The sequence below is a fragment of the Akebia trifoliata genome, chromosome 15 (genome assembly GCF_017979445.1).
Source record: "Akebia trifoliata isolate Shusen 1 chromosome 15, ASM1797944v1, whole genome shotgun sequence".
NCBI classification, from domain to species: Eukaryota; Viridiplantae; Streptophyta; class Magnoliopsida; order Ranunculales; family Lardizabalaceae; genus Akebia; species Akebia trifoliata.
The window spans coordinates 28,489,006-28,509,181 of NC_141389.1; the positions used below are offsets into that span (position 1 = coordinate 28,489,006).

At 34.3% G+C, this 20,176-nt stretch overlaps 1 protein-coding gene and 1 pseudogene across 2 annotated transcripts; one reads left to right on the plus strand and one right to left on the minus strand.

Annotated features, from left to right (window-relative positions):
- Positions 1–5,208: 5,208 nt before the first annotated feature.
- Positions 5,209–8,222, plus strand: LOC147385074 (cation/H(+) antiporter 15-like; annotated as a pseudogene). Its single transcript, XR_015173028.1, has 2 exons — positions 5,209–6,385; positions 7,005–8,222. The product of XR_015173028.1 is annotated as a cation/H(+) antiporter 15-like (transcript).
- A 3,348-nt stretch (positions 8,223–11,570) lies between these two features.
- Positions 11,571–12,618, minus strand: LOC147385075 (dehydration-responsive element-binding protein 2C-like). Its single transcript, XM_086426632.1, has one exon. It carries the CDS (start codon positions 12,503–12,505, stop codon positions 11,756–11,758), a length of 750 nt encoding a protein of 249 aa, XP_086282758.1. The 5' UTR covers positions 12,506–12,618; the 3' UTR covers positions 11,571–11,755.
- Between the last annotated feature and the right edge of the window lie 7,558 nt (positions 12,619–20,176).

The window sequence follows — 20,176 nt, forward strand, 5'->3', positions numbered from 1 at the left end:
TAGGAATGGGCACAACATGAAAAAATTCCATATTTGACAGCCCAAGGCCGTCAAATTTCATCAAATTTGATGGACCAAGACGTCAAAATTTTCATTGTCGATTTTTTTTTTCAACAGGCAAAAACAGTCAAATTAATGGAGGATGGGAAAAATTCGACGGTTCTAAGCCGTCAAATCGGGGAACATAAAATTTTTTGACGGTCATGGGCCGTCAAAATTCGATTACTAAAATTGGTGGGCCTTGGCCCATCAAATTGTCTTGTCAAAATTTCCAGTTTTCACGTAGTGGCGGGTCTCCAAAATCGCATTCCATAAGTTGTTGGGCATGTTAGACTAGTAGGCTTTGAAGTGTGGTAATAAGGTGTAATGTGCATCACCTAATGCTGGATGTTAGATTTGATTATTTGAAAGGTTTGGGTTAGATTTGTTAAGGATAGGGTTTAGCAAAGTGCACCTTCTTACAATCCTTCAGACTTAATACTCTTGTAGTGGATACCCTAGAGAAGATGGGTACAAATGGAGAAATGCAGAGATAATAGCTTTCGTGGCATTGAACATCATGTAAATGTGTAATCTGTTTGTTATTCGGATGTCGTTGAAATTTGAGGTAGATGATACAAAAGGACAAGGAAATGGAAGAAAACGAAAAAAAATGGAGTGAGTGAGTGGGAGCACTTAGGATGCCACCAAGATATAACTTGACAAGAGTGACTAATGTTGTTGTTCTGTGTGCAGATCTCTCAAATTGAGATTGATATTCATGAATTTTAGCTTAGATCAATCACCTCCGGCAATTGATCCAAACCACCAAGTTTACTCTTCAAATAGTCTTTTTTCATCCATATATAACATGGTATTACATAACCCACCAAATGGATCAAAGTGATAGGCACCCTTTGTTCATCGGATTAGAGATGAAATTTTAGATATTGATTAGCAGTCTATATGCATGCTACTCTACCATTTCCATTAAGTCTTATCAAATTTTGGTATATCGATTTTGTCGGGGTTGGTGATATAAAATCACCGATCCTTTGTTTCTTAAGGTTAATGGGTTTTATTTAAGGGTATTTTGGGTAATGTAATTTTATTAGTTAATGAAAAACAAAAGAATTCCTAGATGATAGTTGTTGTCCATAAAAGGAGTTTCTCTAAAAGGGGATTTCTCTTTTGTTAGAAAGTGTTAGAAAACATTGAGTTTTTATATATGTAATTTTCTTCTCTTGTAAAATCTAAATGATCAAGTTTCTTGAGGATGATCATCATATGGATGTTGCAGGCTTGTGACAACGGGTGTGAGATGATTTTTTTATTTGAGTTCTTACTAGAAATCGACTTCCACTTCGTTCATGAAAAGGTTGCATGCAAAGGGTTGGATCTTCGTTTCATTTCTTCTCAAGATCAAACTGCTGATATCATGATCAAGCCACTTAGTGTTTCTCGGTTCAGTATGTTGCCCGACAAGCTCACTGTTACCAACAGACAGTTGAACTTGAGGGGGCGTATGGACAAATATCCTCAAAGAGTTTGACAAAGTCAAAATTCTTGAATATTCTAGATATCCTCTTCTTTGAATATCGTAACAAAGTAACTATTCTTGTTATCAAACCCCTTCAAATCTGTAATCTGTTGTTATCCAAAGGACTTTCAAGTCCTCTATATAAATGCAAGTGTCTCCACTTCAGAAATAACACAGTGAAACTTAATTTAAAGGCTTCAATGCTTGTTTCTTCTTAGGGTGATATCATTCTTTTATTGCTTGGATTGTGATGAACTGAAGTTTGTTAACGTTTGAAAATTTGAGAAAGAGAGGGCTAATGCTAGTATCTCGATGTGTGCTGTGCCGAAATGACGTGGAGGATAATGTTCATTTACTATTTTCCTGCAGCTACAGTAGTAAAGTTTGGAAGAGAGTGCTGATTTTGGCTGATATTTCAAGGGAGACAGTGGGAAGTATAGCAGATGAATTTGGATTCATTGAAAGTCACCCTAAAACATTGAGCATTCTTAGCCAAATGATTTGCTCAACTATTTATCATGTTTGGCATGAGCGTAACCAGCGAATTTTTGATGAGAAAAAGCTTAATGGGCATCAGCTACGTCGATTAATTATGTTTGATGTCTGTGGTAAACTTGAAGGTCTAATGACTTCAAATCTTGATTTCCTAAATCTGAGTCAGAAATGGGAGTGCAATGGAACGCTAAAAACTAGAGATATTCATGTTATCCGATAGGTGCCTCCTTCAATGGGAGTTACAAAGTTGAATACTGATGGTTCACTTTCAAAAAAAGGGGCTGGCTATAGTTTTATTGCGAGAAACCAAAATGGTGAAATAAGTACTACTGGTTTTGGGCGATCGAATCATTCGGATATTATAGCTTTGAAATGGAAGCTATTCTTTAAGGTTTGAACCATCTTAGAATGAGAGAGTATGCGGAAATCATTGTTAACTCATATTCGTTAGTGGTTGTCCAAGGTATTCAGGATGAATGGAACTCGCCATGGAGATTATCAAGCCTCGTCAGAGAGATCAGAAAAGCTATGCTGAGCTTTGAATCGGCTATGTTGGAGTTTGCTTGGCGTGAATCTAATAGAGCAGCTGATTGGTTGGCAAGGAAGGGTGTTTTAACTGAGAATTTTTTTGTTTTAGATTCCTCAAATGTTCCTGTGGAATTGTATAATCTAATAGAGCTCTTTTAATTTATCAGGGTGGTGCCCTTTATAGCTCAACTTACCGATCAAAAAAAGAAAAAAAAGGAAAGCTTGAATCTGATCATCTCTGTTTAATTTCTGCAGGAACGGTTTGCATTTGCTCATTGCACAACTTGCATTTGCTCATTGATAGGAGCGCTTGGCGAGCCATGAATCTCCAACAACATACACTTGCTTTCGCAATACACATGGCATCATGCCATTGGTTCATCTGTTTAAAACAAAAAAAATTTAACAGAAATGCTTACTCCCTCACCATCTCCTTCTCCCTACTTTCTCTCATGCTTATTTTTCTTTATTGTTTTCGTCCATACTTAGCACATTATATTATAGAACGTCTCTTTTCAGCCATTAATTCTTAGATATATTTGATATATTTTTTGTTTGTTTTTGAAAATCCAATTAGATCTAAGATTATATCAACCTGTAGATACCCGTGGCTTGGATTACAATAGTGACATATTTTGTGGTAATAGTCCTTAGGAATTCAACTTTCATCTTTTTCTGTTACAAATCACCATGGTCATCCTCATCACCTGTATGGTATAGAATGATTCTTCTTAAGCATCTCAAGCAAAATTTGACAAGAAAATTCGACTGGTCAAAGCCCACAAATTTTAGAAATCCAATTTTGACGGCTCAGGGCCATTGAAATTTTTTATGTTTCCCAATTCAACGGCTTAGAGCCATCAAATTTCTCCCATCCCCCATTAATTTGATGACTTCAGTTTGTCGAAAAATAAAATTTGAAAATGAAAATTTTGATGCCTTAGGAGTATATAATTCGATCTTATTTTTAGTTTCTCATAGGAGACCACAGGCAAGGCGTATCTCATAATTGAATAAAAAAATATATTTAACATTGGGAAAGGTTTTCTAAATTTTACCCTAATTACCCTCTGATATAGTTAGTATCTCACATTCTACCATTCTAAATATATAGCCACCATTGCACCAGCGTCGTTGATCTCTTCTTCTCTCCTTCCACTGCACCAATTCACCTCTCTAGGAAAAGCATCTACGGTTCAGTTCACATCTCCACATCAGCGCAGTGTTGTTTGTTTGAGGAAATGAATTTAGCTCTTTTTCAGTTGCATGTCTTTTTGAGCGTTTTTTTGGTCACTTTAGAACGACTCATTCAATGTTGGCTGGCCTAAAGAACCTTAGTAAGATTTGAAATCTTACTAATTTAGTCAGGCTAGCCTGACTCAAATTGAAAAATTCAAAGCCTTCAGCGCTACGACCACCATTTCCACGTCAAGTCGTAGCTGGCTCTCTCTATGTTCTCTCGTGCTTATTTAGTTGTTTTTCGTTATTTGTTTTCGTGCAAACTTTGGGCATTATATTCAAGAACATTTTTTTTTTCTGCATTAATTCTTAGATGTATTTGAATTTCTATTTTTTTTGAAAATTCAAATATATCTAAGATTAATGGCAACAGAGAACCCTAAATCCGAGATATGTCAAAGTGTAGACACTGTTGGCTTTCATTGTTGGTAATTAATTATGAATCTGATTTATTGAAACACTGAATAATAAGCAATATTATAATGTAAATAATTCGATGAAATTGGAAGAACTTATCGGTGACTGAGGCACGGAGAAGCCGCTGTCCTTAAAACCAATTTCGCCTCCTTAGGATTGAATCCTTAGTGCAGTCGGTTCTGGCGTTTGGTTTCCAAGATTCAACAGTCACTGTCTGCCAACCGTGCACTCGGAAATAGCAGATCTACAGCGAACTCGATTAGATCTTACACAAGCAGCAAGAGTTGAAATCAGAGAAGAGGAGAGGAGAGATCAGAAAATATTTTGTAAGGGAGATCAGAAAATCGTTTTTTTATATTTATAAACAGCATGCCATCGGTTCACAACAGACCCAACTGTTCACGATTGTAGTTCATAACGGTGTAAAAATAAATCAACGGTTGAGATTAAATAAAAGTTTAGCAAAAACGGACCTTTCACGCGCACCCACGTGAGGCTTAAATCCCGAAATTTGCACCCCCCCCTGCACACGCGCACTAAGGGTTTTCGACGGGTTGGCCCGAAACTCAATGGGCTGCAGTCCCACAGTGCCTTGGGCTCCCATGTGCGCGCGAGGCCCAGTCTCTATCTCTCTCACACTCAAGCATTAAAGAGAGAGAGATCATAAATAAGTTGAGAATTTTTCTTGTATTTACCCGATGTGGGACTAAAGAAAGTAGTGATGTTTTTACAACTTTCAAAACCAATAAAGTAAAGTAAAACAAAAAAGGAAAAAGTAAAGAGTTCTTTTATGTTTCACCAAAATGGAAAGAACTACTTTTTATAATAAAACACTCAAAGGTCTTGAGTTCAAAACTTATTCTCAACAATAAATGAATGAAATATTAAATGAAAATAAAACTATATGAAAATAAAACTATGAATTTTACAATATTCATCACACTGGTGGCATATTTTATGGTAAAAATCCTTTGGATTCAAACTTCCTTCTATTTATGTTACAAACCACCATGATCATTTTAATCACCCGTATATTAATGATTCTTCTTAAGCCTCTCAAGCAACCTCAAGTCGTATCAGAGATCATCGTAAGTAAGCTTCAATTTTTGATTTTTTTTAAAATGAAATAAGAATTCAACATTACTCATTTTTCATGCATGCACTTTGATGATTGATCTCTATCAAGGCTGGTATAATCATTGGCCCATCTGTTTTGGGGAGAAATGAGAAATTCGCGGAGTTGATGTTCCCGGAAAAAGGTCTCCTTTTGTTGAATACTATAGCAGATATGACTATAATGTATTTCGCTTTCGTGATTGGAGTGCAAATGGATGCTAGCATGATTGGAAAAGCTGGAAAGAAGGCTTATGTTATAGGTTTGTGTGGTGTGACCCTTCCCTTCATACTTGTCTATTTAAGTTCATTCTGTCTAAGGAATTATTTAGAGGATAGGATCGTCAACAATGGGTTTTGGTTGATAGTGTCAACTTTTGCAATTACTTCATCTAAGGTTATCTATCTCATTCTCAAAGAGTTCAACATCCTCAATTCCAAGCTAAGCCGACTCGCTTTTACCATTGCGATGATTTCTGAAATGGCAATCTGGTTTCTTCTAGTCATCTGCGGAAGCATTGGACAATTTTCAAGTAGGCAAACATTGAGCGTCTGGCTGCATTTATCTTCCTTGATGGCACTAATAGCATTAGTGGTCTTTGTTTTTCGGCCTTTGATAATGTGGATAATCAGAAGGACTCCAGTGGGGAATCCAGTGGACAGATTCTCTGTGATCGCTATCCTATTAGTTGTCTTGTTTTCAGGGTTCATAGGCGATGTGATTGGTGCCAGTAATATTGATGGACCTTTGATGTTGGGCCTAGTGATACCGGATGGGCCGCTCTAGGAACAACCATTGTGAAGAGGAGTGAGGTTATAATCATGGATGTGTTCATGCCTGTCCTCTATATGGTTGCCGGCCTGAAAACCGATGTCTTCACCCTAAGTGATTGGGTAGCCTTGTGTTCGCAATTGTTCATTATCTTGACAGGGTACTTGGGAAAATTGCTTGGGATTCTACTGCCTTCCCTCTACTTCAATATGACATTTACTGAATCCCTCTCCCTCAGCTTAATGCTGAACTTGAGAGGTCAAATAGAGATTTTCTCATTCTACCATTGGAGAAGAGCTGAGGTACATTGAACACTCCTTCCCATCTACCACTTTCAACTTTCTTTGGTTTTTAGTTGCAATAATTATCTGATTTTCATATTTTGATCATTTTAGTATACTTTCTATGGCTGTGAAGTAGCTAGAAAATCATAAAACCTTACTGTTGTAAGTAAACCAATCATGCTCAAGCACTCTATGGGGGCCATAACTGAAGAGGGGGCCATATGGTTTGAACTAGATAACTAATAGGCTTCATTTATGGGGATCATTCTGAATATCATAAGCGTAACTTCTTTAGACCAAAATTGTAAATTTCAATGTCAAATCACAATCCTCTGCATTGTATAATTTGAACACACACACATAAAATTCAAACATGGATGTGATGTCCATGTGACCTTTAATTTTTCACACTTGATCATCTAAAATAATTCCCACACTCGAGGAGGCTTCTTTGCTTACAACTTAAAAGGAAACATTATCAACGTAATGAGGGAAACGATGATAGCTAGATTTCAACACATACTATTATGCCCCTCGTTGTAACATCTTGAAGTTATACATTTTCCCCTTTTGTTTTCTTCGTTTTTTTTTTCCGATCTTTTGATGATTACAATCTTTCAATGTTTATATGCAACAGCTAGTAAGCGCTCAATTTTGTGCATTGTCCGTTCTTGCTACAACCACGTTAACAGTAATTACAGCAGTCCTCATTAGAACCATATATAGATCGACAAGTGATTACATCAGCCGAAACCAGAAAAGGAATGTGCAGCACTATCGGCTAGATTGTGAAATCAGGATTGTCGCTTGCATTCATGAACAAGAGAATATCCCTGGACTCATCAACTTCCTTCAAGCCTCTCATTCAAACAAAAATAGCCCAATCTCGGTGTATGCTCTCCACCTTGTTGAACTCAATGGTGCAAATGCCATGTTTATAACTCATGACAGCCATCTTAGATCTTCCAAGTATGCCCGCTCCAACTTCATGGTAAAGGCCTTGAAGATCTATGAGCAAACACATAATCACTATGGTAGAATTCAGGCGTTCACAGCTGTGCCCCTTACAACACGATGTACCGTGATATTTGTGAACTTGCACTAGAAAAAAAGGCATCACTCATTATTGTTCCCTTCCACAAGCCAGGATGGAGAGACTATAATCAATATAATGCATCTCACATGGTGAATTCTAGCCTCCTAGCCAATGCACCTTGTTCAGTTGGAATCCTTGTTGATCGAAACCCACACATGAAAGTTCTGCCACGTTCCTTTGCCTCCTCAATGAACCATGTTGCTGTTATTTTCATGGGTGGAGCGGATTCTCGTGAAGCGCTGGCCTATGCAGATTTCATTGCTAGGAAGCCGAGCACTAGCCTCACTGTGGTAGAGTTCCTTTTGGCTTATAACATCAACAACAACTATGATGATGAGAAGGAGAGGAAGTTAGATGATGAATTTGTGGGACAGTTCATGATGAAACACTATGGAAATGATGAAGTTGTTTATCAAGAGGTGATTGTGAAGGATGGGGCGGAAACAATCAAAGCCATTCATGCAATGAAAGATGAAATGTATGATCTTTGGATCATGGGCAGGCAGCAAGGGATGAATTCAAAGCTAATTGAAGGTATATCAGATTGGAGTGATGAAAATCCTGAGTTGGAAGTGATTGGAGATTTTGTTTGCTCACTAGATTTTGGATGTGCATCACATGTGTTTGTGGTGCAACAATAATTTTTAGGTATACAAACATGCTTGACAGTTTTCTGTATCTATGGTGCATACATCAATTGTTTACCACAAACACATATGATGTACCTTAAGGGATACTGTATGGATGACTCACATTGAAATTCCGGCATTTTCTTATAGACAGTCTCCCCTTAGCACATTGAGTTTAATTATCATTTTCTTATAGACAGTCTCCCCTTAACACATTGAGTTTAATTATCATTTTCTTATAATATGCTTTACTACTTTGTGGATACTATTTCCTGATCCACCTTAAGGGATCAAAGATTAGTTGATGTACTTCAATTTGACAAAGTTCTGTAATAGAGAGATTACGTACCTTTTTACCTTTGATCAATACCCTACTTATATAGAATCATTGTTCTGATTCGATTACCTAATTGATCCTTAACCAAATAAGGAAATTCAGCTCAATTAGATGTCTATCTATTGTCACAAGGGATCCCCATTGCAAATGTCATTAAGTTATTAAAGTCTATAATAAGATTTAAACAAATCTAACATCCTTATAGATCGTATTACAACCTTACAACCGTGGGCATCATCATACAATCATATACAATCGATTGTAGCTAATTTTCCATCCACATGGTGTTCTCAGAAGTAGTAGTCCAAGGTGAGAGTTTGATTATAGGCTTTACTTATGTCAATGTGTTAAAACAAGATTTTGAGGTAGATTTAACATGTTTAGTGGGATAAAAGTTGAATGCGGTATAAATAAGACAAAAAAAAAAAAAAAAAAACTATGGTTCCATTCCTGCAAGTTATCCATTGTCTGTCATAGATTAAAGAATTACGAGATTGTGTTAAATAAAACACACAAAATCAATTTAAATATATAAATTAAATTGATAAACAAACAATAACTTGAAGAATATATAAAGTAAAGAACTAGAAATTCATTAAGATATAAAAGAAAAATTAATTGATATGTTTTAATTATTTAATTTGGCTTTCAAAATTCCTTATATAGATAATTTCATCCTAACAACTTAGAAACATTCTAAAATAGCAAAAAAAACTTTCCTAATCCATCTATAACATAATATTTACTTTCTAAATCAATTAAAACTCAATTTAGATGCTTCTAAACACTTCTAATTGTAGTTTAAATAATAAAAGAAAATTTAGATAAAAATATAAATCATATTAAACTTAGAAAATAAAAATCCTACTAGAACTATAGATGTCCTACATCGGTTTCTAAAATGCAGGTCTTCAAAATAGCACTTGATAAGTTGTTGTGTATATTAGACTATTAGGTTTTGAAGTGTTGTAACAAGGCATAATGTGTTGTAATGCTGGATGTTAGATTTGATTATTTAAAATGTTTGGATTAGATTTGTTATATATAGTGTGTAGCAAAGTGCAACTTATTACAATCCTTCAAACCTAATACTCTTAGGGTCTGTTTGGTTAGAACAAACAATGTTTTACATATCATGAATAAGATTTTCCTTTAACTTGTGGTGGAAACGTTTAGCCTGATTAGCTTTCATATTGTTTGTCAGACATTGATCCTAATATGTTTTTAATTTGCATATTGTCTGTCCGACATTGGTGTGAGTCTATTATGATGTAATAAATATTTTAAATTCAAATTTAATATAAATTTAACTCCAAAATAAGTATCACAAAATAAAATCTTAAAACAAAAATTTATATTCTAATTAAATTAAAAATATATTTCATCATGTGACATCCAAAAACATGATCCCGATGGGGGCCACACAAATGTAGAGGACAAAATTTTATGAACTTTTAAATAAAATACTTATAAAATATTATTTTTACCATTAAATTTTAATTTTAAATTGGGTTAGCAGTCAATTTTAAAAACCTTATGATATAATTTTTTTCACAATTTTACCATGAAACGTAGAGGACTGTGGAGTTGGATTGCCAAGGTGGGTAATCCATTGAGCTCACAGAACCTTAGTAAGATTTGAAATCTTAGTAGGTTAGTTAAGAAAGTGATTTTCTATACAATTACATAAAGCAATTTCAATATAAAAAAGAAAAACACTTTCGTGACTAATTCCACATGGATCACCACATTGGAAATCGAACATCACAACAGGCTTATAGATTTCATGGAAAAATCATATATATAGAAAAGTCTATTTTAACATTCATCCAAGGTGTTGAAAATGGACTGCTACCCAACTCCCAAATTTAAAATTAAAATTTAATGGTGAAAATAACAATCTTTTTTATTTGTTAGAAGTTTTTGGAATTTTCTCCCCTACATCCTTGTGGAATTGGATCATGTATTTGGATGCCACAATGAAAGCTCATAGCTCATAGTAAGATTTAAAATATTGCTAAGATACTCATGCTAGTCTTAACTCTTATTTTTTTGTCAACCATTTAACACATGCAAACGAGTTGAGACTAAAAATACACTATAGGCTAGAAATTGTGTGTTTAGTGAAGGGAGAATAAATATGAGAAAACAAAATAAAATCCTTTTTTTTCCCCTTTTGTTAAAATAGAAGCTTACTAAAAGTGGGAAAGAAAAATCCCGTTGTTTTGGTGGGACTCTATATGTGAAACAAACACAATATTAATGGATAGGATATCTTACACGCCAATCTTGATTCATTAATACTTTTCATTTTAAAGGGTACAAAATACAGATGGAGAAATGCAAATAAGGGTACAAAAATCATGTAAATGTGCAATCGGATAAGAGGTGGAATTTTTTTATATTGATAGGTAGTCTGTATGCATGCGACTCGACCTTTTGATTGCGGTGTTTCATTCGGGACTTTTTTTTTAATGATACGACATACATTGGGCACCATGTTTTCCCTTCTGAACCAGGAGGTCTTGCAACGCTGCTACAACACCTTTTAATATTTTTTCAACAACTTCCATAGCAGCTTGAGTTGTTGACATGGAAGTATGCCAATAACTATGCATCGTCATAGCATTGCTAGGCGTCTAGGACCATTGCAACCCAAGTCCTGACCTGTCCTTTCGGTTCACGTGGCATGCATGCAAACATTTTCAAACTCGAGATATGAATCAATTTGAGAGAATGAAATAGTGGAAGAGAAATCCTTTCAGACCTACTTCGTTTTAGCCATTTTTCTTGTATTCTTCATTAAACTGGCTCCTATATTCTCCAAAATTATATCTAATAGCCTAGTATGAGCTTAATGATAAGAATTCATCAAGGTTAATAGAAGAGTTTTGGTCTAGTTCAGAGAACACAAGAATTACTCATCAACTTGTATAATAGATTTCCGTTATCGATAGTTGAGATTTTACTACAAAAACTCACAAAACACACTAATTGAATTACTTAATGGGATTTATGAATCAAGATTGGAGAATGAATTTAAAGTATATTTCACTATGAATTCTGCTTTTCTATATTTGAAGAACATACAGTAATCAGTTTTCATGTTTACAATCCTCCCCCAAGACCCAGTAACCGGAACCCAAGTAAAATGAAAAAGATACAAACTTAAATGCTCTGTTCACTATTCGGCATCTTATCATTATCCTCAATTTGACTCAAAAGCTCTTCCAAAGTAAAATCCAAATCAGTGAACCCCATATCAAACATTCCTTCTTCATCACCCAATCCATAATTGTAATACTCATCATGCTGTTTCATAGGTATCATTGAGAAATCATACCCGAGGGTGATTGCTCCGTATTGTAAAAGCTTCCAAGAAACTTCGCGTTTGGGTTCTGCAATTGGCATGAAAATTCTGATGTGTATGTCTCACATTGTGATTGATCATTGTAAATTAATCCTAAATCATCTGGATCGGAATTGTTCAAGTCTTGCCTCAACTCAACTCCACAACGAGGATGATCAGAACTGAAAGCTAGATCAAATTTATGTTCATCAAACCTCATGTCCATCAAGGAGAAATCCTGTAGTTTATCATCTCGTTTCAATCCAAATCTATTCAAGCGATCATCGTCTGTAACTCCCACGTGTTGCACCTCCTTCACCTTTGTTTTCACTGAAGAGTTGATTCTCGATTCGCTATCTCCATTTTCAGGTTCTAATTTTACGACCTCACCCTTGGATTTCTCTTCGCCAAATTGTTCAGAGTATTTGGATGTAATTATTGACTCAGCGTTCGACTTGGTTGAATTTAACGTTGATTCTGTTGACCCACGACCTTCAGGAAGATTGAGGCGGGCAAATGGCCCATACATGGCCCTCGCAGCGTCATCGTAAGCTTGAGTCTCTTCGATAGCAGTGTCAATGGTTCCTAACCATAGATGACTCCCCTTATTAGGTTGACTCAACGCCCTATTAGGCTCACGAATCTCGGCAACCCATTTGCCCCAAGATCTTTGCCGCACTCCTCTATATTTGTTGTGCGAATTCTCGGGTCCTCCTTTCCCTCTCATGCACCCTTTTTTTGAACCCTTGGCAGTTAACTTACGATGAATCACACTGCCTTCGCCTCCATCTTTGGAATTGTTTGAGTTCTTTCCACTTTGCGATGGTTTCCGCTACAGAACCGGACACATTGCGTCTAGCCCGCCTTCTTCTCTTCCTGAAATACTATATAGGTTAGTCTAATTGTAAAACACCAATATGAGAAGTAATTCTACAAACAGGTGCGGAGATTGTGGGGGACAATTGCCCCAATAGAACTTTGAGATACCCTTATATTTTCAACTAATTACATGCTCCATTTGTCCCCACTCCCTCACCTCTCTCCCCATTTGCCCCCTCCCCCCTTCAATCTTTTGTTGATGACATTGCCTCTTGACCGGGCCTTCTCATATACTAATTGGAAATGAACTAAATATCATTTTCTTCAACTTCTAACAAATAACCTCTGAATTTCTCTCTAAAACCACTCATCTTTAAGTTCTTCAACTATACAACTAAGTATAGCTTACCCCCCACTACAAGAAAATCCTGGCTCTGCCCTGTTTACAAAACCATGAAACTCATTTCCCACAACAACTAGGAGAGCAGGAAAACAAGCTGAACATTCAAAGAACACAATTGAGTTTTCATATAAAGGGATGATTTCATTTCCAAAATTATAGTATTAAATCAATTTTATTACTTTTCACCCAAACAACCTCAATTAAATCTTTCAAAAAGAAATTTAGTAAAACTAATTCAAACAATTTAAGAGATTCAATAGCAAAGATAAGAGGAATAAAAACGGATTATCCTCTACAAAAAAAAAAAAAAAAAAAAAAAGAAAAAAAGAAAAAAAAAAGAAAGACTTTTACACTCTTTAAAGAGGATTGATTCTAAATTATATATATAAACTAATAAATAAATTTAAAATCATTATTTTTCTTCTTGCCACATAAACAACTTTCTAAAACCTAAACTAATACTCTTAATACCTATTGTACGGTTAGGGTTTACTATAAATTCATGTAATATAATCCTAATTTGACATATAGTGAAAATTCAACTTCTCATTTTTGTGGATGTAGGCACATCATTGAACCACATGAAATCTGTGCGTGTTTATTTTTATTTCCTTCCTGTTTTTCTATTTCGTATTATTCATCACAATTGCCACTAATTGTTCATGCAATAAATAGAATTACCTCTAATTGTAAAAAAGGTTTATATAGGAGATAAGCTCGATCTGCCTCAATTCCGAGTTGTAAATTGTTAGGGTCTGCCCTATGTACAAACTTTTACATATATAATATAATTCACCTTGCTTGCTTAGCAAAAAAAAAAAAAAAAATTAATAATAATAATTGCCACACGTCGCACAACAGTTTCCAAGTAGAAGTTCTAGATTCTGATTTTGGTTCTTTTCCAAGTCTCATTTGGTTTTGATGAATAGGCATTTGGTTTATGGAGAGGTGATGGTGGAGGATGGGGCAGAAACAATCAAAGCCATTCATGAAATGAGAGATGAAATGTATGATCTTTGGATCATGGGACGGCAACAAGGGATGAATCCCAAGATAATTGAAGGTATATCAGATTAGAGTGATAAAAATCCTGAGTTGGGAGTGATTGGAGATTTTGTTTGCTCGCCAGATTTTGGAGATACAGCATGTGTGTTTGTGGTGCAACAATAATTTTTAAGTACTTGTAGATTCATGCTTGACGGTATTCTATGGGGCAAATATCTTGATTTTTTGGGGTTCTTTTTGCAACATTTTTTCAAGTAGAACAATCTAAAGTTGTGTATCTAAATTCTGAAGTAATTTCAAGACAAAATCCATGCACCATTGACTTATATACATTGAAATAAAATTGGCACCATGAGTAAATGACGGATGAATCCATTTAAAGGTGTATATATAAATTCTGATGTTGATGGAGGATTACCGGCCCATTTCGTCTTGGCTTGGGGAGTTGTAAAACATGAGTCAGATTTTGATTATTTTATTTCAATGTCATCTGACTAGAATAGGTTGATATCCATTGGGGCCACCCTCCAAGGTTTGATTGACTCTCTACTCAACCAGTTGCATGTAGGACTTTTTGAGGGGGTGGTGTGTGATCGTGGGATTAGGGCTTTTGGGAATTCCCCTTTTTTTCTTCCTTCATTTGTTAATGCACCTTTCGCTAACTCAGAAAAAAAAACAAAGGAGGGGGAGGGGGGGATGCTCCTGTTTTTTTTGTAATTCATTTTCGTAATGTATAAGTTCATTCAATTGCTTGGAAAAACAAGTTAATATTATTGATTAGATAGAATTAAGTTTTCATTCTTCCTCTTCTTAATATAATCACTTTAACTTAGTAACAAAAAAGAATTAAGGGCGTGTTTGATTGCAGAGAAAATATTAGTTGGGAAATTCTTTTTTACTGTTTCGACACAATATGAAAAATTTCGTGAAAAATGATTTTTGTTGTTTGAATTACATAAAAAAAATATTATTTTAATTTATCTTTTTTTATAATTATACAAAAAATAATGATAAAAATCATTTTTTTTTGGGGAAAGATTTGAATTATTCCACCCCAATTTCTTAAATTATTTACAACACCGCAATTAAATATTAAAACACATTCTTCCAACATTAAAAAAGTTTAGCTCAAATCATAATCTCAACATTATAACACTCATTCAAACTTTTAACAGTTACTTACAATTATGATTAGGCTTATATAGATCCTAAACCAAAAAAATAGATCAAATCTAAGAACTAATGAGATAGCCTCTTTTGGCACTCCAAGTTTTACTTACTATTTTCTTTTTTTATTTGATGTGTAATCAATAAAATTTGGGGTGCCAATAGCAGCTCTTTAACCTTTTTCTTTTTATAAAATTAATATTGATATAATTTAAAAATAATTATTCAAAAAAATTTTTACAAAAAAAAAAAAAAAAAAAAAAAAAAAACGAAAACGGATTGATTTAGATAATTTAAATTTTTTTTTAATAAATATAATTAATTTTTAACAATTTAAATATTTATTTTATAAATAAAATTATGATTTCATTTAATTTCATTTTTTTTGTGTGCTTTTTAAATTTGTTTAGCTTTATATATATATATATTGATTTTGTTTGATTTGCCGTGTGCTAGCAAGTCGTTTTCCAAGGGGGAGGAGGTAAGAAAATAATTTACTATTGATGAAGGAGAATTAGGAGTGTTGGCAAATCATTTTCTAAGCAAATTTAGAGTTTTTGACGCGCCAAACACTAAAAATTGCCATTTTTCACGAAATTTCAATTTTATCCTAATTTCGAGTGCAATCAAACATACTCTAAGAATTTTTTTTTTCTTGGCAAAGGGGGTGAGGGTATCAGTGAATTGGAATGGTGATATGGATGCTACTAGTATATCATGCAATTCCAATCAAATTACTTGTTTGAAAGTTGAGATCACCATTCAAAGGAGATCATTTAGATTTTTCAATGGCTTGCCGTCTAGTATATATGGAACATTAGAGTTGTGGTTGAGACAACCTCTAGAAAATGAATTAGAAAGTCATTGACAGATTTTCAAATCTTGACCCTATTTTGAAAGTGATTTGTGCGTCAATATGGATTCAAAATGCGTTTTTGCTGTAAATATCAAAGAAGACAATTAGAACATTAATCTCATTCTTTTAACCCCATAGATGTTGCAATTGTATAAACCTGTTTATATGGTGATCAACAACATAAATGTGTCAAGTGAAAATCTTGGATATGTAAATTTGTTGCTGTCATTAGGTAGGCCTCCTTAGAAAAAGGTTGCATGTCTCAATGCTCCCAATGCCAATTAATATAAGCTCTTTTGGCTAGGTTAGTTTTCCATTTAAGACGAGAGCAATGTTTTTAACTCACATTTTTCTATCAAGAACCTTTTATGAAACTTTTTTTAGCCATGTATTTCGAGTGTCCTACTTTCACACGATTCACAAGGTTCAACAAGTAATTGATATTTCTTAATTAAGGGTGTAATACTGCTAATGGTAATTGTTCTTATATATTTTGTTAACAATTGAAATATAATTGAAGAAAAAAATCTCTATTTAATGGGTTTTCTTCTTATGCATATGAATTCTGGTGGACCCATAATCGAGAGGGTTTTGGATCTGGTTGTTCAATTGAGAGGCTTATATGATTTTTTTTCTTTGTTTATGAGCTTGATAATTTATTACCATGGATTTGTAATTAGAATGTTAAACTTTGAAAATTAAATAAATTGTCTCCTATAATCATTTCATCTTGCAATCCGCTAATTTGGCGTCAAAAACGAGGTTTTGGCTTTCTATAAAGACTTGATCCAATAATATCGAGATTAAAAAAAATTAAGAAAATATACAAATCTATATAATAAAATACAATGATGGACTTCATTCTCTTTATAACTTAAAAAAGTTTAAGTATTAAAGTTTCGTGAATATAAAGATTGAGATAAAATAATGAGATTCACATAATCCCACTTTTTATTGCATTTCCTCTTCTCACCCCTCTCCCCCCCTTAATTTCATTGCCTTTCCTTACCTCTCCTCTCCTGCTTTTCTATAATATCCTTCTAAATTTACTATTTTTTCTCTTTTACCACTTTAACCCCCAAAGAAGAGGCTCGTGACAATAACATGGGTACACTCTAATTATATTATGAGTAATGATAATCTAACACTCTCACATGACATACTCAAAATACTCTCATAACATGCTATGTGCCTGAGCTATAAATTTTCTTTCATTAGCATGCACAACTACACAAATTTATAGGGATGTGCAGTTGTGTATTCCAAGCCATAAAGTCTATGATTCTAGCACATGCCATGTCAAGAGAGCACTTTGAGTATGCCATGTAAGGGAGTTAAGTTATCATGACTCTAATCTTATACATTTCATTTGGATATATAAAATTTATCTATATTTTATACGTCAAAACGGATTTAATTCTATCCAATTGTCATAAAATAGGATTTGAATCTAAAAAAGATCCCACTTATAAGTATAGATAGCCGAATTTGATCTTCTAATTTTTATTGTATCTGATCTGGTTCAACCCCAATTTATTGACAGCCCTAATTAGTGGGCATATATCTCACAATGATTGGATGTGGCCATGGACGATGATGATGGCTGAATGTACCACATGTGAAATTTGGTGTGGCCATCAATGATGGACAGGTATTTTGAGCAACACCACAATTTTGCCCACAATCCTACACCTAGATAATATTTAATACACCTAGATAATATTTAATAACAAGTTTGAAATTGGATCCCTATTGGCGCCCCAAGTTTTACTTATCACACCCCAATTAAAGATTAAAACACACTCTTCAACCATTACAAAGGCTTAACCCAAATCATTGAGTTGAACTCGTTGGGTATTTTCATTGTAAAATATTTCCAATTTTTATTTCAATAAGTTACTCTAACTTTAATCTTAAACTAAATATATCCCATAATTTTATACTTTTTCTATTTTTTCGGATTCAACACGACTTGTTTCTCTTTCTTTAAAAACAAAAAAACTGACTTTGTTTTTTTTTTTTTGTTTTAAATGGAAGTAAAGATGACGGGTTCAGAAAATCAGGGTTTCGAAGAAGCTCTGTCCACGCATCTCGAGGAGAAATGGAGTGTCAAAAAACACTCAACTGACGTGCCAGCCGTGTCCACAGAACCATTGTATTTTTCCTTCAGATACAAGTCAAAAAATCTGAGTGTTGCTAGAGTAACTTCGCGGATATGGCAATCACCATTGAGCTGATGTGGAGATGTGCACAGAATTATAAATGCCTTTCATTCATATCTCGAGGAATAGCATGTACGGTTATGTACACATCCCCACATCAGGGCAGTGTCAAACGAAGTCCATGTAACTATTTTCATAAAACTTTATGATTCCGTACAATGCTACATCAGTTGAGTGTCTTTTTGAGAGTTTTTGTTTTAATCACTTTAGAACGACTCATTCCATGTTGGCCCAACTAAGATTCAAAATCTTAATAATTTAGTCAGGCTAGCATGAGTAAGATTGAAAACTTCAACGTCATTGCCACCAGCTCACCACCCACCATTTACACGTCAACTCGTGGCTGGCTCTCCCGATTTTCTCTCAAGCTTTTTTTTATTTAATGTTTTCGTGCCTACTTTGCACATTGTTTTCAAGAACGTCTCTTTTCAGTATTAATTCCTAGACATATTTTGAATTTTTTTTATCTTCTTAAAATTCAAATATATCTAAGATTAATGGCTACAGAGGACCCTAAATCCAAGTTATGTCAACCCGTAGATCTTTGTAGCGTGAATCACAGTATGGGCATATTTTATGGCAACAATCCTTTGGAGTCCAACTTCCTTCTTTTAATGGTACAAATCTCCATGATCAACCTCATCACCTGTATAGTAATCATTCTTCTCAAGCCTCTCAAGCAACCTCGTGTCGTGTCAGAGATCATTGTACATAAGCTTCTTTTATTTCAATTTTAATTTTAATTTTTTTAATGAACTATTAAGAATTTATATGTCTCATTTGTCATGCACTTTGATGATTGATCTCTATCAAGGGTGGTATAATCATTGGGCCCTCTGTCTTGGGATGAGATGCAAAATACATGGCATTGATATTCCTCGACAGAGGTGGCCTTTTGATGAATACTATAGCAGAAATATCTACGATGTATTTCATTTTCGTGATTGAAATGTAAATGAATACTAACATAATTGTAAAAGTTGGAAATATGTTTAGATTTGTAATTTTTTACGAATTTTGACAGGAGGTTTTTTTCAGTCCCAACATGATTATTTATAAGTTTCAAGGTTGCATTTTCCTATAGTAGCGAGGTTTCTAAATTATCAAATTGTGTAGCGAACCTAAGCGTACGTGCTTGTTAAATCGGGTGTAAGGTGTAGCAATCCTAAGTGTGTGTAAATTTCTATGTCAAGACGTAACAAGTACGGGAGATGAAAGAACTAGAAACATGATAAACAAAAGATAGTACTCACAAACCTTCGAGTTCCATACGTTCATCATTAAGAATTCACAACAACCGGATGACAAATTGTTGAATTAGACAAATACAAAAATTAGATGTCTACAGATTCTAATCATCATTGTTTAATTTTTGCAGGAACGATTTGCATTTTTTCCTTGCACAATATACATTTGCTCATTGATAGGAGTGCTTGGTGAGCATAAATCTCCAATAACATAGTGTACACATGCTTCTGCAATACACGTGGCATCATGCTATTGGTTCATCGGCTTAATACAAATAAAATTTAATAGCAAATGCTTACTCCCTCACTATCTCCTTCTCCCTACTTTCTTTCATGCTTATTTTTCTTTATTGTTTTCGTGCATACTTGGCACATTATATTTAAGAGCGTCTCTTTTCACCATTAATTCATAGATATATTTGATTTTTTTTAATTTTTTTTTTGTTTTTGAAAATCCAATTAGATCTAAGATTTTGTCAACCTGTAGATACTCGTGGCTTGGATTACAATAGTTGCATATTTTGTGGTAATAGTCCTTAGGAATTCAACTTCCATATCTTTTTGTTACAAATCAGCATGGTCATTCTCATCACCCGTATAGTATAGTATGATTCTTCCTAAGCCTCTCAAGCAACCTTGTGTCGTATTAGAGATCATCTTACCTAAGCTTCTTCTTTTT

Excerpts from the sequence above, each read along its gene's own strand:
- LOC147385075 (XM_086426632.1), bottom strand. The coding sequence starts at position 12,505 with ATGAGAGGGAAAGGAGGACCCGAGAATTCGCACAACAAATATAGAGGA.